At 36.9% G+C, this 22,709-nt stretch overlaps 1 protein-coding gene across 1 annotated transcript in view; it reads left to right on the top strand.

The window, feature by feature from the left end:
• The window catches only part of LOC117323541 (neurexin-2-like), a 166,902-nt gene that overhangs the window by 127,986 nt on the left and 16,207 nt on the right, over nucleotides 1-22,709 (top strand). Inside the window, 2 exon segments of the mRNA XM_033878818.1 lie at nucleotides 20,669-20,788; nucleotides 21,634-21,815. Coding sequence (XP_033734709.1) covers nucleotides 20,669-20,788; nucleotides 21,634-21,815 — 302 coding nt within the window.

Raw genomic sequence — 22,709 nt, 5'->3', positions numbered from 1 at the left:
TACTTACACCTTTAGTTTGTCTAACAAAAGCATTTAAATTCTTAACCTTTGAACTATCAGAACTTTCTCATCATATATTTGTTAATTATCACTATGAGTTGTAGGTATAAACTTAGAGATTTTTTCTCTCTCTCTCTCTACATTTTCATAGTCATCCAACACATAATACTCTCATTATTGTGAAAATCTGTCATACATTAACACATGTAATTATGTTGTAGATGAGAAATATAGCCTTATATACACAATATCAATGTATACGACAATGTAATCTTACACTGCATGTTATATGATTACACTGTTTTTGTTCCAGACTTCTTCGATTGTTCAAACACAAATAATCATATATGTACAATTTCTAGCACATTATGACAGATTCGATTTCTTGTATGAATGCTGCATCGCTCAAATTGTCTCACCCAAATCCAATTCTGGAGCAGTACCATGAAGAAAATGCTATCATGCATCACAACATCTCTGTTGAATTTTTTTCAAGGAACATTTGGCAAGAACAAATTTGAAAAGAAATTACATTACGGTTTTATGCCCTCATGTCAGACTTGATATTTAAAAAAAGCAAATTTTTGTCGAAATTTGATTTTATGTTAAAATGAGATCTGAATTTAATTATACATCACAAAGTGCATGTGCTTGGCCGCTGGGTGGTTAGCTACACCGTTGGGCGTACATCACAATCCGTTCATGTTTGTACTCTTATAACTCTATAAAGATGGGGTAATGCCCTGATGTCTCTCAACTTAATATATTTTCATTCCGTTAAAATGAATTCTTGAATTAATGGGGGTAAACCCAATTCATTTTGCATTGTTTTTTATGGAGAGATTTCATTACAAGTCATTGTCCTTTCGCTTAAGGAAGTGCTGATGTGATACCAGCTAGGTCACTTGTTCCAGCTAGTATTGATGTGATTCTGGAGTCAAATTTTTGATCAGTTCAATTGGTCCATGGTACTATGCTGATGGCATGTAGGAAATGCTTCCTGTTGCCTAAATAACATAAGTATAGGTACTGACGCAATACTCAAATCACATGTTCACAATATCATTATATGTAAATTAGACAGACAGATGTGATAGGGCCGCAATATCTCAGTCAGTTATAGTAACTGCCATGAAACCTCAGGTCTAGGCTCGAGGGGCATGGTTTGTCACTCCCTGCCAATGTCGCTTTGTGTTTCTCAGGAAGCTGAGAAACGGGCTGGTCTATGTTGTCATGTTTGTGTTCTTGGTTGGGCAATTGCTCTGGATGGCATGCAATGGGCTTCTCGTATGTTGTTCAGTGAGGTAGTCACCAACTACTATAAGAAGACCCCACAGAAAAATGACTCTGGCTGTTCACAGGGCAATATATATAAACCCAGCAAACAGTCTTCGTCAAGCATGAAGGTATATTGCTTTAGATATTGGTGAGGCACCAATAATCAAATGACAATATCTAATATTCAAAGCCACAGTCACAGTTGCTGATTATCTTTAGAATAAGAACAACTTCTGTTTTACAAGAGTTCTCCCATGAGTAATTTCCCATATCGTGTACATATGTAGTATATACCCTCCCCCAGATCTTGAGGACAATTTGTTGCCCATACTGTAAGTATGTGTTTGATGTGTCCTATAAAAAAGAAGACCTGTTTGTCCAAAAGCCTTTGAATCCAAATCATGCTTTGCCCAAGAGATAGTATATGCCCTTCATCTCTTGAGTCTCCTTTACCTTGAGTTTGCTATGGGACTTCTTGACTTTGAATCCGACGAGTCTCTCAGATCTAACACATCTCATAAACCTTTGAATCTAATGTGCTTCCAATACTCTTGCAGTTGTCATGTCCCCTATACCACTGAGTTAACTATGACTTCAAGTACTTAAATAAAATATGTCAGTACACCTCTGAGTCTAATGTATCCCCATACCTTTGAGTTAATGTGTCTTCCAGCCAGTCAGTCTAATATGTCCAAGCCAACAAGTTTAATATGTTTCCCATCGCCTTGAGTCTCAGATGCCCCATCATATTTTGTCTAATATACCCCAACAAGTCATTGAGTTTAATATGTTCCCCTTCGCTGATTCTGATATGAATGTTCCCTATTGCATTATTTCCAATATGCTCTCAACTCATTGAGTCTAATATGTTCCTCATTGCATTGATTCTAATGTGACATTAAAGCCTTGTATCTGGTGTGTCTTGCATTGCCTTGATCTAGTGAGTCCCCAAACCTTTAATCTATTGTGTCCCCAAACCTTTGATCTAGTGTGTCCCAAAACCATTGATCTAGTGTGTCACCAAACCTTTGATCTAGTGTGTCTTGCATTGCCTTGATCTAGTGTGTCCCCAAACCTTTGATCTAGTGTGTCACCAAACCTTTGATCTAGTGAGTCCCCAAACCTTCGACCTAGTGTGTCCTTGCTATGCCCTTCAGTATAATGTATCCCAACACTCTTGACACCAGGTTGGGCTGTCCTGTATGTAGGTTAGCCTGGGTCCAGTTTATATGTAGAATAAGACAAATGATGCTGGCCTGCCAGATCATAGATGAGGATATTAACACTGCCCCATCAGTGTCCGACACTCAAGGCACCACCTCACTGAAATGGAATTTTTCTTGACATGTAAATTTCAATCTGACATTTACAGAGATTCTTGCAGAATAGTTCCAAGGCCAGGTATCATTGATTTTACGTAGGGCTGCCTCCGTCCTTTTGTCTAGCTCGTAAAAGATTTTTTTTTTTTGACCAAACTATCTGCCTTTACCTGTTAAGGTTTTTTGAGAGACTTCCAAACATTTAAATGGCAACGCATGCCTGTCTGAAGGAAGCTGATAGCAATAAAGTGATTTCAGTGATAGAAATAAAATTTTCTGTTTTGAAGAGACAATAAAAATACATTTTCCATTGATTTGGATAACAATTTGATATTGGAATAGATGGTCATAACAGATCTATGTCTCGGTAGATTTAAATCTATTAGGCCCAGCTTCCATTACGTTGTGTTCATGTCTCATAAAATGTAGGCAAATCAAAATATGTACTAGATTTCTTTTTTAGCTCATATGCCGTGGTGCTTTGTCCATCACCCATTCAGCCATCTACCATCCATCTACCATCCATCTACCATCAACTTTCCCTTTAAATGACTTCTTCTTAAAAACCATAAGGCTTAGAAACATGATATTAGGCTGGGATGGAGGCCCACAAAGTTTGCAAAAAGAGACCACCTTGGCTCATATTCAAGGTCACAGGGGTCAAATTTGTGAATCTAACATTTTCTTCTCACAAATCAAAAGGCTTAGAATCTTGATATTTGGTGGCTGGAAGGTTCCTGAGAATGAACTCAGTAACACAAAGTTTGTGAAATTATGTGGTATTGTCTTATATGTGAGGTCACAAGGGTCAAATTTGTCAAAATAAAGATATATATGGCTGGTAGGTTCCTGGGATAATGCCCACCAAAGTATAAAAAATAAATGATCTTGAGCTATATTTAAGGTCACAGGGTTCAAATTTGTTAAAACACTCAAATGACTTCTTCTGATTAACTGAAAGGCCTATAATCAAGATATTTGGCGGGTAGGTTCCGGGGATGATGCCCTACCAATTTTCTGAAAGAACTGACCTAGACTCACATTCAAGGTCACAGGGGTCAAATTTGTTTAAACTCTCAAAGGACATGACTACTGATTGATTAATGAAAGGCTGAGAATCATTACAAGTGAATATCAGGTGATTAATGCAGACCCATTGGGCCTCTTGATTATAAAACCCTTTTCTAATAAATTTTACCAGTTTAAATAATGAAAAGGTGCTGTAGTTTAAATCTACTGTTGTAAATTATAGCAATGTCTGCTTTTATCAGAACTGAAAATTGTACAGGTTACTTTGAGATGACCTTTGCCGGTAAGTATACATATGTTATTACAGGGACCAGATATTGTAAAGCTTTAAAAACAGTGCCAGTGAAATGTTATAGATTTTGATGCCAAATACTGTAATCACACCATTAAGCTAACAGAACTATCAGAAGAAGACTGAAAAATTAGATTATTGAATAAAGGTTGAAAAGTTAAATTATTGAATAAACATTTAAGACTGGAGAATTGACAAGCACATGGCACACATGCTAAATGAGGAGATTTGTACACAGAATATCAGGCTCCATGGCAGGTTTTAGGAAGATGATTGATGACGACCCTATTTGATGACAGCCGAACAGCTTCATTATCATGTTAAATTTCAAGGTCACCTGATTATCGTCTTGGTGATCAGGTCTTAAAATGCAGTCTTCTTTCCACAGCACTTTTTTTTACATCAATTTATCGGCCCATTTTTGAAGAAAACAGGTAATTCAATCAGAAAAGCGCACTAGAAATGCTAGTTTTTGGAAAAATCAATACATGTTTCTCCTAGTGTTGTTTGATGTTTTTGTTAGCCCCAGGAAGCAGTTTACAACTCCGATCAAATAATGATATTTTCTATAGGATAACTGATACAGATCGGGAATAGCATTTAAGATTACACTTTGAATGGTGACTGTTTTTGGAGAAGACAGAGTTGGCGTTGAAGTCCATGGTCGCCATCTGAATTCAGTCTTATACTTACAGTTTTATTTGATGTTTACAGGGATGAAAAAATTTAGATAAAACCTTGATTAATAATTTCCTTAGTAAGTGTAAAAAAACTGCTCACCACAGGAAAGCTGATGGTACATTTTTTTAGGTCATCTGACCCAAAGGGTCAGGATGACCTATAGTCATCGTGCTTCGTCCGTCGTCGTCCGCCGTCCGCCGTGCGCCGTGCGCCGTCCGTAAACTTTTTCTTTCAAAACGCTACTCCTCCTTAACCCTTGGGTGGATTACTTCCAAATTTGGTTTGAAGCATCATTGGGGGAGGGCAATCATATTTTATATAAATGAGGCTGGTCTGACCCCTGGGGCCAGAAGGGCGGGGCCCCAAAAAGGGAACTTAGGTGAATATTGCTATAAAATCCTACTCCTCCTTTACCCTTGGGTGGATTACAACTAAATTTGGTGTGAAACATCATTGGGGGAGGGCGGTCATATTTTATATAAATGAAGTTGGTGTGACCCCTGGGGCCTGAGGGGCGGGGCCCCAAAAGGGGAACTTTGATGATATTTTGCTATAAAATCCTACTCCTCCTTAACCCTTTAGTGGATTTCAACCAGATATGTTGTGAAACATCATTTGGGGAGGGCGGTCATATTTTATATAAATGAGGCTGGTGTGACCACTAGGGCCTGAGGGGCAGGGCCCCAAAAGGGGAACTTTGATGAGATTTTGCTATAAAATCCTACTCCTCCTTAACCCTTTAGTGGATTTCAACCAGATATGTTGTGAAACATCATTTGGGGAGGGCGGTCATATTTTATATAAATGAAGTTGGTGTGACCCCTGGGGCCTGAGGGGCGGGGCCCCAAAAGGGGAACTTTGATGAAATTTTGCTATAAAATCCTACTCCTCCTTAACCCTTTAGTGGATTTCAACCAGATATGTTGTGAAACATCATTTGGGGAGGGCGGTCATATTTTATATAAATGAGGCTAGTGTGACCCCTGGGGCCTGAGGGGTGGGGCCCCAAATGGGGAACTTTGATGAAATTTTGCTATAAAATCCTACTCCTCCTTAACCCTTTAGTGGATTTCAACCAGATATGTTGTGAAACATCATTGGGGGAGGGTGGTCATATTTTATATAAATGAGGCTGGTGTGAGCCCTGGGGCCAGAGTGACGGGCCCAAAAAAGGGAACTTTGATGAAATTTTGCTATAAAATCCTACTCGTCCTTAACCCTTTAATGGATTTCAACCAGATATTGTGTAAAACATCATTGGTGGAGGGTGGTCATATTTTATATAAATGAGGCTGGTGTGGCCCCTGGGGCCAGAGGGGCGGGGCCCCAAAAGGGGAACTTTGATGAAATTTTGCTATAAAATCCTATTCCTCCTAACACCCATAGTGAATTATTACCAAATTTGGTGTGAAACATCATTGGAGGAGGACAATCATATTTTATATAAATGAGGCTGGTTTGACCCCTAGGGCCAGAGGGGCGGGGCCCCAAAAGGGGAACTTTGGTGAATTTTTGCTATAAATCTACTTCTTTCTAACCCTTGGGTGGATTAATACGAAATATGGTGTGAAACATCCTTTGAGAAGGGTGGTCATATTTTATATAAACGAGGCTAGTGTGACCCCTGGGGCCTGAGGGGCAGGGCCCCAAAATGGGAACTTTGGTGAATATTTGCTGTTAAATCCTAATCCTCCCTAACCTTTTGGTGCATTACAACCAAATTTGATGTGAAACATATTAGGTGACGGCAATCATATTTTTCAATGAGACAGGTTTGACCCCTGGGGAAAAAAAGATGGGGCAAAAGGAGTGCTTAGGTTAAACATTTCTTAAAAATGCAATTCCTCCTTAATGCCTTAATTGATTACAACCATATTTAGTATGAAACATCATTGGGGAAAGGCAATCCTAATTGATATAAATGAGTCTTGTCTGACCCATTGGGACAGAGGGGCATGCCCCAAAAATGGGAACTTGGCTAAAATTTTGCTTGATGATGCTGCTCTTCCTGGACAAGCTAAATGGATAAAAACCAAATTTGATCTAAAACATAACTGGGTGCGATAAATAATTTATGGTAATAATGCTGGATTGGGGTGTGTGTCCCTGCTGTAAGTGTAAGTGTTTGTCAGATGACCGTTAAGGCCCATGGGCCTCTTGTTTATCTTAATGACTTTGTATTCAAAGTAGCAAGAATGATGTTTAGTTGATCTGAACAACAGCATAATCAAACTTATAAAGTGTAAAGTCTACCAGAAGATTTAGATGTATGTTTTTTTACTTTGTGTCTTGATGGTATAGAAAGAATGCAGGTAAACTTGATTGGGAGAAAACAGGAAACTCCTTTGGGTAGGAAGGTTTCCTGTAAATCTTCAAGCCTAACGCTCAAACCATCTTGGTGTAATATGTTATCACATTGCCACAAGACCATCAATTTTGGGCAGTTAGGAGTTTGACCTTTTATGTAGAAGCATACTGTATCAAATATCAAATACTGTATCAAATCAAAGATGCTATAAAGTCACTATTTAAGGAGTTCCATTTCCTCAGAGAGGTGGCAATATCTGGCAGTTTGTTGATTGTGTTTTTCAGGCTTAGATTCATGAATAGCTGGCAATGAATGGACAATATCTGACAAGAAAAAGTACATTCTAAAAAAGAAAACATTTCCGCAGAAAAAAAAGATTGGCTGGTGTTGATGGCAGTGTAGTTGTTGTGTGTTCACGAGTCTACATCTGGTCGGTAAAACCACCATCTCATCGTCTAATGTATGGGGCCAGCTAATGAATGCCTGTGTATATACACAAGGGCATAGAAATTGAACTTTTCCACATTAATTCTGTTGTCTTATTTAGAGCCTTAGCATTTATTCTCAAGTGGTATTGATTGAGGCAGGACATGAAAAGTCTAGATACAAGCCCTCGTATATCAGACGTATATCCGACGTAGCAGGCTGACGGAACTCGAGGATGTTCCAACAAGTCTACTCAGACCGAACAGTATCCCAACATTCATTTCAGAGATAAATGGTGGTTTTTGTCCTTTATAAAAAGAGAGTTCCATCACATGATTATTGTTTTGGTCCCTACATTAATAAGAACAGATGTACTAATTATTTGTTTGTAATTAGCTCCTTACTTCCCAGACTTGGCCAGTGTCTGGTTTGATGAATTCGCACCTTTCTGGCCAACTTCTGCATTAGTTCTAGCAGAAGTTTAAATAGCACCGATACAATCTTTTATCACAAACACTTAATTCTTATCAATGCAATTTCCTTCAGTGTAGCTGGATTCATCACAAAATGTTTTTTTTTGTTGTTGTTGTTTTTTTTAAAGAGTTTTTTTTTTTTAACACAAGTTTGATTTGGCACATATTTTCCTCGTTATCAGCTTCACATGATATTATCAAATGTAGAAATAGTTTTCACAATGACACTGTATCTGAAAAATAAATCACACATTTGGTGTGTTATCGTTGTCTTTTCTCCAGGAATTCTATTTAATTTTTTTGTCCCTGATAATGCTTGGATTACAATTTTCAATTAACAACATGTTCATGAATTATTATCCAAACAGTAATTAACTGTTATGAGACCAGTTCCATCCTTGGAACAACCAAGGTGATTCTTAACAACTTCGGTATGAATAGCTACAGATCAAGGTCGAGTTTCAGGCTGTTTGTGTCAGGGTCAAGGTCACAATTACTATTTTTAACTGGGTCCAGTAGGGGACATGTCAAATATACATTGTAGATTCCAATAAAAAAAAAAAGACTTATATGCAAGGACACACTCAAACTTCTTTGTGGTCAGAAGATTTGTTGATAGTGTCAGTCCAAATAGATCATATTTAATTGTAAACAGGCTAAACAGATCGAAGGTCAAAGGATATGAAGATTACTTTGACAGCATATCAAATGTGCCATCTGCAAAACGAATATCTGCTGGGGTATGTGCTTGAATTCCTGTGTAAAGATGAACTTAAAAAAAAGTGTTTCTTCATAGAAATCGAAAGTTACTTTAAATAGAAGCTATTTTCCAGACAAAAACAATATTGGGTTCCTTTGTCCCTGCAATGAAACTCAAACTTCATACACTTTTGCTTTTCTGAACTTGTTTGTTTGCTTTCTGTTGCTTTGTTAGCTGAGAAGGTCAAAGGTCAAGATCATATTTACAATAAATGTCAATAAATTTTCAACAATAAGTGGATTTCTCTTAGGCAGACCATAAAGTACTCATGTTTTCTTGTGGAATGAAAGATTCATGAGTCACTTGAATATTTGTTAAATAAAAAAGTGCATCTATTTCAGTATAGTTTTTTATCTATATTTGGACTCCACATTCTTTTCTTTTGAGTTCTTGTTTATGATATATAGCATTGTGTCTGTAAGGACAAGGGATTGATAAGGATGCTCCTTTATGTTTATTAGCCCACCATCATCAGATGGTGGGCTGTTCAAATCGCCCTGCGTCCGTGGTCCGTCGTCCGTCCGTCCCTCCGTCCGTCCGTCCCTCCGTCCGTAAACAATTCTTGTTATCGCTATTTCTCAGAAAGTACTGATGGGATCTTTCTCAAATTTCATATGTAGGTTCCCCTTGGTGCCTAGTTATGCATATTGCGTTTTGAGACCAATCGGAAAACAAAATGGCCGGCAGGCAGCCATCTTGGATTTTGACAATTGAAGTTTGTTATCGCTATTTCTGAGAAAGTACTAAAGGGATCTTTCTCAAATTTCATATGAAGGTTCCCCTTGGTGCCTAGTTATGCATATTGCGTTTTGAGACCAATCTGAAAACAACATGGCCGACAGGCAGCCATCTTGGATTTTGACAATTGAAGTTTGTTATCACTATTTCTGAGAAAGTACTGAATGGATCTTTCTCAAATTTCATATGTAGGTTTCCCTTGGTGCCTAGTTATGCATATTGCGTTTTGAGACCAATCCGAAAACAACATGGCCGACAGGCAGCCATCTTGGATTTTGACAATTTAAGTTTGTTATCGCTATTTCTGAGAAAGTACTGAATGGATCTTTCTGAAATTTCATATGTAGGTTTCCCTTGGTGCCTTGTTATGCATATTGCGTTTTGAGACCAATCGGAAAACAATATGGCCGACAGGCAGCCATCTTGGATTTTGACAATTGAAGTTTGTTATCACTATTTCTCAGAAAGTACTGAAGGGATCTTTCTCAAATTTCATATGTAGGTTCCCCTTGGTGCCTAGTTATGCATATTGCGTTTTGAGACCAATCAGAAAACAACATGGCCGACAGGCAGCCATCTTGGATTTTGACAATTGAAGTTTGTTATCGCTATTTCTGAGAAAGTACTGAATGGATCTTTCTCAAATTTCATATGGAGGTTCCCCTTGGTGCCTCGTTATGCTAATTGCATTTTGAGATCAATTGGAAAACAATATGGCCGACAGGCAGCCATCTTGGATTTTGACAATTGAAGTTTGTAATCTCTATTTCTCAAAGTACTGAAAGGATCTTTCTCAAATTTCATAAGTAGGTTCCCCTTGGTCCCTTGTATTGCATTTTTGGACCAGTCTGTCCTGAAAACAACCTGGCAAACAAACAGCCATTATCGTTAAATCTCAAATTTCTTATATAGCTGGGATTCCCTTGTTTGAAAAGTACTGGAGGGATGTCTCAATTTGCACAGATTAGTAAAATGAAGGGAAAAGTAGAGAAAAGATCAATCTGACATGGAACCTATGAAGATCATTCAATGGTGGGCGCCAAGATCCCTCTGGGATCTCTTGTTAGCTGAACTTATCACCCTGTGAGCAGCCATGATAAATTGGAGGCGGAGCCTACTTGTAGTAGCTGGTGGCTACCATATTTTACATTTTACTCATGTTGGTGGTGCAATATAGCTGTAGCTTAAAATAGCCAAACCTAAATCTTGTAAAGCAACCATATTTATCTGTGTGGTATATAACCCCTCGATAGGACTCTCCTGAACAATAGAATTATGTTATTCTCAACAAATTGTTGACAACTGGAGGAGATTACAATGTAGGTCATTGTTTTAGTGTTAAAAGACCAAAACCACAAACTCCAAATCAGACGGTGTGTTTGTGTGGAGTAAAGTTTTGTACAACTATGTGTAGAATTAGGACCATGTATCACCAATGATACATTAGGATAAGTGTAAGGACACTATCACATAATGTCACCCAAAAGGGTAGAGCATTAATGTTATATATATCACATGATGTCACCCTAAAGGGTAGAGTATTAAAGTTATATATATCACATGATGTCACCCTAAAGGGTAGAGCATTAATGTTATATATATATCACATAATGTCACCCTAAAGGGTAGAGTATTAATGTTATATATATCACATGATGTCACCCTAAAGGGTAGAGTATTAATGTTATATATATCACATGATGTCACCCTAAAGGGTAGAGCATTAATGTTATATATATCACATGATGTCACCCTAAAGGGTAGAGTATTAATGTTATATATATCACATGATGTCACCCTAAAGGGTAGAGCATTAATGTTTTAACATATATATCATCAACCATAACACATACTCTGAACGACTACAAATTGTATGGAGTTTTGACATTACATAAACCTGATGCTGTCATATACTGTAAGTTTTACTCATATCCAATGTTTAAATTTGGTTACAGGATCCAATTGAGAACCATTAAGCTCTCAGCCTTGTTGGATATCAAGGTTGTACATTTGCAAATGTCACTGTGGTATCTTTTTAAAATGCAGTTTTGATAGTAGTTATTTACAAAAAAGACCGCTACATTTGCACTTCTGAACCCCACAGTTTCTCTGTAAATGTGCTGAATAACGGAATGTCGTCTCCAGTCTGTCTTCTGTATTTCGTTTTGATGACAAAATTGATTTATAGGTTATGACTAAACTTTTGACTGTATACTGTAATCAAATCAACCAAAATTTGCTAAATTGATTAAATATATTCTTTCCTTGAAAATAGCAAAAATAGATTTCTCAAAGATAGCAATCTGTAGAGTATTTGATTACTATATCTATATAAGGACATGTACGTATTGTCATCACAAATTAAACGCATATTCCGCACAAGCAATGATTTCATATGAAATTAGAAATTTATTATATACACAAAAGCATCTATTGATGTTCTGATGGTAATGGCATGCCTCAATTTACCTTCTAAACAGACATAGCTAGATATTTAATTTGTGGAAATTCTTTATAGATTTTATATATAGCTAGATCATTTTACAAACATTCACGTAGGTGGTCTGGATTACATCATAACAGGTTTGCATTGTATATACTAGCTGAACAATATCAACAGGAAATAAGCCAAATGAGACACTGAGATTGTGATACCATCACAAATTATTAGTGAAAATTTTAAAGCTTGTGTATTTACCCAAAACTTTACATTAAATCTATGATCCAGTGACCCTTCAGTTAGACTTAGGCAGTTTGGTTTTAGTTTGGCTTCAAGGTATTATTCCCTCCATGCTGTCCAAACTCATGACCTGGCACAAGAAAGATAATCACGATGCTGACAATGGTTGCAAAAGACATAACAAAGGTTTCTTAGAAATAACTGAACGTCCAGAAATTTTTCAACTTGTGCAGAACATCTGTTAAAGCTGTGTCACAGGGGTGAAGAATTCTGAACTTAATGTACTGTACAAAAAAAGGTCAGTAGTACTAATACAAGTGTACTCTGTGACCCCTGGTCACTATGGTGTGTGATGCCAAACGAAAGCCCATGTATAAAAGATGGCTAGACTTCATCCGGATCCACTGACTGACAACGGGCTGATACCATCGCTTACACGCAAAACAAAATGTTTCATCAATGTACACATCCTTAATTAGCTTGTTTTATAGGTAAAGATAATCTGATTTGGGTAAAATGCAACATCATTGTAAGATATATTATTTACATTGTAAACCTTATTTATCAAACATTTCTTGGCCCTAATTAACTTTTCTGGGTTTCAAATTTGATTGACTTGAGCCTCCAAGTTGCCAAACAAGTATTTTGCTTTAGAATTGATACGACAAAATTAGATTTTCATGAAAGTAAAATCAAAACCATTTAATACAGATTCTGCACACAAAATCAATAACCATTAAGTTAGTATCAAACATTAATTATTTTATAAATTAATAATTTAATGAAAGTCCTTTTAAATGAAGGCATATGATGGCAAAGTTTTGCATTTTTTGTCGATTCTTCAAATTTGTCCTCATCTTAGGCGTTAAGGATATTATTAGAATGTCATTATGAACTATTCAAGTTGCTTCTAACAGAATTGTATCATAAATCGCACGTTGCAATACATTTTGTAGAATTGTTTTGAAGTTGTTGGTATAAGGAAAAAAACTAAAACCTTGAAAGGCTGGAAAGCTAATGGGCAAAAAGTTCAAATCTTCATAAACATTTTCCATAAACATAATGATAATTCTTCTCCAGTAATACTCCTGAAACAACATCTCTGAGAATATCTGGTTGATTTCCTTCAGTGGTGCCTAAAATAGTCCTTAGATAATGTCAGGAATTGGAATATTCTCAGGAAGGCACACGTCAACACACAGGTTGTCTCTTAATCATGTAGTGAAAATTCTCCACTTTACAGTTTGCCAGCATGAAGAAAAGTGATTGAAGGGTTACGTAAAAAATGGTAACCTAAGAATAATATGGGAGTCTGTGAATGAAAACCGAACTTGTAACTTGTTTTTCGATAAGTTATTTAACAACATTCCTGACAGTTACAGGGTTGTCATGAAAATCAGAGCAAAATGGACAAGATTTATTTGCAATATGTACAAGTTTACAGTACTAGAAATTTTATTTACAGTTTTTGTAACAATAGAACTTTTGCTCAGTAGAGTTATTCTTGCAACTATATATGTATAACAATTAAAATTAACAGAAACAGCAAAAATATCACAAAAGTAGCATGCATCACAGACAGATTGAATCATACGAAGAAAAAAAATAGAAAAAAAACTAGTATGACATACTGATGGTATATGATTACTTATAATACTCAGCTTAGTAAAGAGGAGGGGGTATTGTAATTGTAGTAATCATGAAGGCTGTCTGTCTGATTAGATTTTGGTGTGCATTGGTCAATGTTTGAGGTAAAAGGTTAATGTGCTTGACCACTTTTGAAATAGAAAGTTTGTGTACAAGATATCTCATGGAACTGGCCCGGACGGATTTATTTTATGGGGTTTAGGGTTGGGGGGACGGGGGTCTGTGTCAAAATAAAGCCCCAACTTGCTTCGCTTTTCTTAATACAGAAGACTTGCATCTTGGATATTTTTGGTTGTATAAGTCTATTGAAAAATGTTAAAAGAAATGGAGGAATACAATTTATATTTCCTGTGTTATTTCTACACCTGATGCTTACAGTCTGTGTGTGTCAGTAATCTCTTTTGTTCCTCATTGTCACCGTGGATACCAGTCGAAACAGATCAAGTATAATTTTGGAAATGTGTTCTTTTTTACCTATTGCTCCAAGCTGGAGAAGAGTTTGGAGAGAATCCAACTGGTATTGACTTGTATTTCCGACACCTTCCTATCCCGCCCTGATCCTGTCCTGACCGTCTGCTTCCAGTATTTCTCCATCTTATCACTGTCACGGAACTTATCCGGAGTTTACAGTTCACTACATATTAGTACAGGCCAACCCTGTCAATAATTAAACAACTTACTTAACACTTACATCTATATATACAGGGAATAGTTCTGTAGAATGATGGCTTTTTCATTTCAAGACAAAATTTATGCATGACTTGTGAAATACTTCTAGATAAACAGGTTCGCTATACATATAGGTCACTGAAATAAACAACAGTCTCTGCCTATGTAGAATACATGTATTAGTAAGTGTCTATTGCTTTTGTAAATAGATAGTATATATTTGTTTGATATTAACAAATCTTACTAACCCTCATTCAGTTTAAATATTTCAATATAGTTTGGTAACTGTCTTTCAATTAACATCTAAAAAAATAATTTTGATATTATCATTGTGGTATAGCATATGTTATAATACTACTATTATCATAATGGCTTACTATGAGCATCAACTACAAGTGTATGGTACTATGATAAGTCAGGTTGTTACGTATGCAGATAAACAACAACCAATCACTACCGTGCTTCCAAATAGTGATGCATGCCCAAATGATGTCTCATTGCTGTAGTCGGACCAAAGGAAATGAGTAGTTGAACCAAAAGCAAATCAGTGGTAAAAACCATCGTCAAGTCGAACCAAAGCAAATCAGTGGTAAAAACCATCGTCAAGTCGACCAAAGCAAATCAGTGGTAAAAACCATCGTCAAGTCGGACCAAAGCAAATCAGTGGTTGAACCATCGTCAAGTCGGACCAAATGAAATCAGTGGTTAAAAAACCATCGTCAAGTCGGACCAAAGGAAATCAGTGGTTGAACCATCGTCAAGTCAACCAAAGCAAATCAGTGGTAAAAACCATCGTCAAGTCGGACCAAAGGAAATCAGTGGTTGAACCATCGTCAAGTCGGACCAAAGGAAATCAGTGGTTAAAAAACCATCATCAAGTCGGACCAAAGGAAATCAGTGGTTGAACCATCGTCAAGTCGGACCAAAGGAAATCAGTGGTTAAAAAACCATCGTCAAGTCGGACCAAAGGAAATCAATGGTTGAACCATCGTCAAGTCGGATCAAAGGAAATCAGTGGTAAAAAAACCATCATCAAGTCGGACCAAAGGAAATCAGTGGTTGAACCATCGTCAAGTCGGACCAAAGGAAATCAGTGGTTGAACCATCGTCAGCTGGTCATGTACACTGTACCTTTTTGTTGCTCTATAGATGATATCGCATCTACAGTCATTGTTAGATTGTTGTCAGTTGATGCTCAAAGTAGGCCAATGAGATTGGGAAGTGACAATAGTGGTCACATGATGTGTTATAGTTTTATATAATACATATTGCATCCGGTGCAATGGGATGCAGAGCAGATGTTGATATTGTGTGTTCATTATTTAAATTATCTAGTTAAATATTGTTGGTGATAAGGATAAGAGAAGGACTTGTTTAACAAACCCAGCTAGACAACTGTTATTCAATACTTCATCATAAGATCATTTTGCCTGTATTGTTAATACTTCATCATCAGATCATTTTGCCTGTATTGTTAATTCTTAATCATAAGAACATTTTGCCTGTATTGTTAACTCTTAATCATCAGATCATTTTGCCTGTATTGTTAATACTTCATCATAAGAACATTTTGCCTGTATTGTTAATACTTCATCATAAGAACATTTTGCCTGTATTGTTAATACTTCATCATCAGATCATTTTGCCTGTATTGTTAATACTTCATCATAAGAACATTTTGCCTGTATTGTTAATACTTCATCATAAGAACATTTTGCCTGTATTGTTAATACTTCATCATCAGAACATTTTGCCTGTATTGTTAATACTTCATCATCAGATCATTTTGCCTGTATTGTTAATTCTTAATCATAAGAACATTTTGCCTGTATTGTTAATACTTCATCATCAGATCATTTTGCCTGTATTGTTAATACTTCATCATCAGATCATTTTGCCTGTATTGTTAATGAGAGTCCTTACTCTCGAACATGAAACTATTTAGCAAACTACAGTGTACAAGTTTGTAGAATGTTATGAAATTGATCAATTTCCCTGACGATACTTTGTGAGTGGCCATGTTTTTTTGATTCCCTAGATAAACATCCGACGGTGACATTTGTGTATCGGACTAGGGCTGACGACCTTCCCCAACCTTTCTCTCGTTTTCTTCCGCTCTCGAGGGTGATGAAGACAAAGTTTATTTCCTAATGGAAATTCTCCACCTGATCCATATACATTTCAATTCTTTTCTAAATTAGATTTGTTTTAAGTGATTTGTAAGCTGTAAAACTCACATGGGCACTTTGCATGTAGTTGATTTGAACTTCACGGCTACATTGAGTCTGAGATTTCTATTGACGGAATTTTACATTGTCTCTGTAACTCCTTCCAATTATGTAATTTGTTACTGGTACATTGATTCATCCCTAAACTAGTGGTACGATCATTATACAGGTCAGCCTTTCCTAACTCTTCAATTAGTATTGTCAGGAAGTTAAAACCACCTTGAACTTTACTCGTAGGTTTCCGACTTTGTGAAATTAATTGTGATCTAGTTCTACAGATTGCTGTTTCATGATGACACAATCTGCAGCTAATCGGATTGAATGACTTAATTTCCGTAAGGGAAAGGACAACAGTATCTGGTATAGGGGAAATGTCCGTATTTCTAGTGTAACTTGGGGACAATTTTTGGCTATTACTATATCTAATAGCTGACTTTTATTGTGAGGGATTGCTGCTATATGTTAAAAACTGTACATTTGTGTGTATTGCTGATTTTTATGGGCCTCCATGAAATGGGGCTAAGAATTCTTTTATTTGTGGTATGGGAAATATGGATTCCTGTATTAGTGGTATGGGAAATATGGATTCCTGTATTAGTGGTATGGGAAATATGGATTCCTGTATTAGTGGTATGGGAAATATGGATTCCTGTATTTGTGGTATGGGAAATATGGATTCCTGTATTAGTGGTATGGAAAATATGGATTCCTGTATTAGTGGTATGGGAAATATGGATTCCTGTATTAGTGGTATGGGAAATATGGATTCCTGTATTAGTGGTATGGAAAATAGGGATTCCTGTATTAGTGGCATGGGAAAGGAGGAATTCCTGTATTAGTGGTATGGAAAATAGGGATTCCTGTATTAGTACGTGGTATGGGAAATAGGGATTCCTGTATTAGTGGTATGGGAAATATGGATTCCTGTATTAGTGGTATGGGAAAGGAGGAATTCCTGTATTAGTGGTATGGAAAATAGGGATTCCTGTATTAGTGGTATGGGAAATATGGATTCCTGTATTAGTGGTATGGGAAATATGGATTCCTGTATTAGTGGCATGGGAAAGGAGGAATTCCTGTATTAGTGGTATGGAAAATAGGGATTCCTGTATTAGTACGTGGTATGGGAAATAGGGATTCCTGTATTAATGGTATGGGAAATAGGGATTCCTGTATTAGTGGTATGGGAAGGAGGGATTCCTGTATTAATGGTATAGGAAATAGGGATTCCTGTATTAGTGGTATGGGAAGGAGGGATTCCTGTATTAGTGGTATTGGAATGAGGGATTCTTGTATTAATGGTATTGGAAGGAGGGATTCCCGAATTAGTGGTATGGGAATGAGGGATTCCTGTATTAGTGGTATGGGAATGAGGGATTCCTGTATTAGTGGTATGGGAATGAGGGGTTCCTGTATTAGTGGTATGGGAAGGAGGGGTTCCTGTATTAATGGTATGGGAATGAGGGATTCCTGTATTAGTGGTATGGGAAATATGGATTCCTGTATTAGTGGTATGGGAAGGAGGGGTTCCTGTATTAGTGGTATGGGAATGAGGGGTTCCTGTATTAGTGGTATGGGAAGGAGGGGTTCCTGTATTAGTGGTATGGGAGTGAGGGGTTCCTGTATAAGTGGTATGGGAAGGAGGGGTTCCTGTATTGGTGGTATGGGAGTGAGGGGTTCCTGTATTAGTGGTATGGGAATGAGGGATTCCTGTATTAATGGTATGGGAAGGAGGGGTTCCTGTATTAATGGTATGGGAATGAGGGATTCCTGTATTAGTGGTATGGGAAATATGGATTCCTGTATTAGTGGTATGGGAAGGAGGGGTTCCTGTATTAGTGGTATGGAAATGAGGGGTTCCTGTATTAGTGGTATGGGAATGAGGGATTCCTGTATTAGTGGTATGGGAATGAGGGGTTCCTGTATTAGTGGTATGGGAAGGAGGGGTTCCTGTATTAGTGGTATGGGAGTGAGGGGTTCCTGTATTAGTGGTATGGGAATGAGGGATTCCTGTATTAGTGGTATGGGAATGAGGGATTCCTGTATTAGTGGTATGGGAATGAGGATTCCTGTATTAGTGGTATGGGAGTGAGGGGTTCCTGTATTAGTGGTATGGGAGTGAGGGGTTCCTGTATAAGTGGTATGGGAAGGAGGGGTTCCTGTATTGGTGGTATGGGAGTGAGGGGTTCCTGTATAGGTGGTATGGGAGTGAGGGATTCCTGTATTAGTGGTATGGGAAGGAGGGGTTCCTGTATTAGTGGTATGAGAGTGAGGGATTCCTGTATTAGTGGTATGGGAAGGAGGGGTTCCTGTATTAGTGGTATGAGAGTGAGGGATTCCTGTATTAGTGGTATGGGAAGGAGGGGTTCCTGTATTAGTGGTATGGGAATGAGGTATTCCTGTATTAGAGGTTTGGGAATGAGGAATTCTGTGTTTAAAGTATTAGATTGAGAATTACTTTATTTGGGCTATAAGAATGAAGATTTCTTTGTTTACGATATGGGATTACTGTAATGAAAGGATAATGATAGGATTTTATACCTAGATTGTATATAGCCAATTCCTGTAACATATTCTCCCAACATAGCTCTTGTGCCTTCAGCATTCAGAATCTGCCATTTAACAGAAATGTCAAAGGCAAATAAAGAAAATCCTGGTGGGTGGTATCATTGAGTAGGCTGGCTTGAACCTTCTTATAAATGTCTGGTAAATATCTGTTACAAATGTAAATCCCTCTACCAAATGTAATTAACACTATCATTGCAGCATTGCTGTTTTTGGTAATAGTACAATGAGGGTTGAGAACGAAGGAATGAAAGACATCAGTATTCTAGACAAAAGCAAATTAATTGCACTCTTATCCAAGTCTGGCTAATGTGTCTTGTTAGATCAGACCATCGGAAAAAAACGGATCAGACTATTTTCTTTTTGCTTTTTTCATAATAGAATCATTTAGGACCAACAGTTAATTCTGACCATGAAAAGGAATGCAAACAAACATTGTTGAAATGGTAACCCATTCGGTAATGTTCATTTTGATAGGAGTACAATAATTGTCTACTTGTTGTGATTGTTGACGGGGGACATTAAATGGATGTCCATATAGCCATGTTTTCTGTAATCTACTTCTGAATGTCAACTTTTGTCCTCATTGATGATGGAACAATTACAAGCACAATCATTCCAGCGGTAATCGACAGAGCAAGTTGTGTACGTCGTACGGATGTATGTATAGGACATTTCAGACATGACACAGACAGTTGTTGTGTGATTGACGGACAATGTAATTGTTTTTCAGCAATCGTCAAATCTAATGAGAGAATTCTGTTGTTAGAGACTAAAATATTTACTTAATCGTACTCCGGATAATTTATCATTCTGATTTGCAAACTGTCTGTATGACAAATTTGATATATGTACCGTAAACTGATGGGCGCCATATATGAGCTTTAGGCTCAAACGGCCGCCAACAGAAAACATTTGGTTAAGGTCTATGACCAAGTATATATGGTTTGTTTACTCTGATCGCTCTCCTTTGATTAGGGTATTATACAACATTGATTTTTAGGGATCCATGTTTTTATGTAATTTATGTAATAATAATAAAAAATAATCCATGTTTCATACACTTTGAAAAAAAAGCCATATTATGTTGTAAAATTATTTTGAGAATTTGTTTTTCATGTTGCTTTGATCAATGTATCTGTGAAAGTCATCACTCTGTTTTAAAGTGCAAAACCCTTCACTATATCACCATCAGTCATAATCACTATTCCGTAATACCGTCACGTTTTATACAAAATGTCTCTGTCCTGTGTAGGTCTCCAAGTGTTTTATTTATGACCATTAGGTACGTAACTCTCTAAATCAACAAAACAATTCATTTTCATCTTCATCATTTCTTACTTCAGACAAAATCTTTATGTCATTGATTCATTGATCAACTATCATGTCTTCATCGTGACCGTAGAATTTCACTGATAAACTAAGTACAGGTCCATTATTGAACTGAAGCAATATGTTCTGGTGAACTTCTTTAGTTTTTCATGGACATGTCCTTCATATATTTACCTGATTGTCTCCCTTGTTAAAACATTATTACGGTTTAGTAACTTGGTTTACCCGTCTGCTTGGTTTCAGGACCTAGTAACAACTGTCATCAGTATGCCTGTCTAAACAAAGGTCGGTGTGTGCAGCAGTGGAACTCCTACACCTGTGACTGTGACATGACGTCCTACACCGGACCGATGTGTACAGATGGTAGGTCAGATAGGTCAAGGTCATACATAGGTCACAATAAGGTACCAGTGATGTCAAAGTGATGTAACATTAAGGTAAAACTGGGATCATGTATCGTAGCTAGGTAGCAGTAATATTGACCGTCAAGGTCACACCTTGCTCACAGATTTGATTAGTATCAGAAGACCAACAAATTGTAGTGAGCTATTCTTGCCCTTCAGTCTAGTTAAGGTAACCATCGTGAAATGATTTTTGTTTTTGGCCCAACTTCACTCGGATCCATGTGAAGAATTTCTGGTCACTTAACTATATTTCTTAAAAAAATGAAAGAGTCTTCATTAAACTTTCGGGACCTGCCCAATGTGGGTCCTCGTTGTACCTTTGTTCTGATTGCCATAAGTTCAGGCCATTTTGAATTTAACATTTGGCATTTGTTGGTGATATTTCATGAGAATCCACATTATGAGATCTTCATGAAGCTTTGAAGATGTCATTTTCAAAGATCAATATAATTAGTGTCACATGTCTTTGCTGCAAGTACATGTATTCAATAACTGTAACCATTTAAACTTTGAGTTAATACTGTAGGGAATGAAACCATTGGTGAGGTTAAAGGTCAGGAAGTTCAGTTCTACATTTCTTTCCAGTTTAACATTTGATTGTAATAAATGGCATATACACATATTCCTGATTAATAAAAGCATATATTGATCTCGGATTGTGGATGCCAAGATCCCTCTTTGATGATTAAGTTTGACTTTATTATCGTGTTTTGTAACTCAGACTTTTACTTACAATCTAGAAAGATTCATTTTCTTCATATATATAATTATTTCATCAGCTGTTTGAATTTTCACTCATAACAGAAAGTGTGTCCTACACCTTTGGCCTGGGGTCATCTGGAATACTGATCTACAACTACCCAGAAAGTAAACGTACCAATACCAAATACGATCAGATGGCACTCGGATTCCGCACCACACAGCGGAACGCATTACTGGTCCGTGTGGAAAGCACGACTAACGAGGACTACATCGAAGTTCAACTGGTAATTCTGCAGTCCCTGTATCATTAACTGTGAAGGTCAAACAAGATGTTGGATGTCCACATCTTAAAGTTCGTTTCTGTATTTTGAGTGACCAATCAATAAGCGGATGACAATGGTTTCCTGTCAAGACGCTCACAAATGATCACTCGATATGGTGAATTCCTGTTCTGATATAATGTTTAATGTCATTGATATACAATAATGTTTCCACGTAGGAAATGATTTTTCTGTATCATGTGACCTACCCTCATTAATATAACATCAACCAGTCGATGAATCATTAGTGATCTGTGTTATAGCGAAGATAGCTTGAATTTTTTATTAAATTTTACGATAAATCTGCATGGTTACTTTAACAAGTCTCTAGTTTTTACAAATATCTTTATTTATTATTCGCAAATAAGCCATGTCTAGTAACAAGCTCACCCATATATAAATTATATTGCTGTTCAGTCAAATTACCAACAAATGTCCTGTAATAAGCCCACCCCCTGAGTCAGAGGCAAGTATTGACTTCCAAGGCTCATTACAGGATAAATAAGGTAACCAGACCCAGTGTCATTAAAATGTTCCTTAATTTTTTAATTCCTTAAATTAAAATTTTCCATAGGAAAGCATTATTAGATTCAAGGTGTAAATTAACTCTTAGTTAAGGAACTTTCATTAAATTCTTTGATGCTTTCCCATGGGAAATTTAAAGTTTAGTTTAAGGAATGTTGATGAAACTGATGTGGCCTGGATGAGTTGCTCATCGGCGTTTATATACACATAACATGTAATTACAAGTAAAAACATCTTATGTCAAACATTTTGTGGGAGAACGTTCTGTACAATTGTCAATAAATGGAAGAAGAGAGTGTAATGATCAAGAGTTTCCTTTCTTTTCTTACTTTT

This window comes from Pecten maximus, chromosome 3, assembly GCF_902652985.1.
Source record: "Pecten maximus chromosome 3, xPecMax1.1, whole genome shotgun sequence".
Taxonomy (NCBI): domain Eukaryota; kingdom Metazoa; phylum Mollusca; class Bivalvia; order Pectinida; family Pectinidae; genus Pecten; species Pecten maximus.
This window is presented reverse-complemented; position numbering and strand designations above follow the sequence as displayed.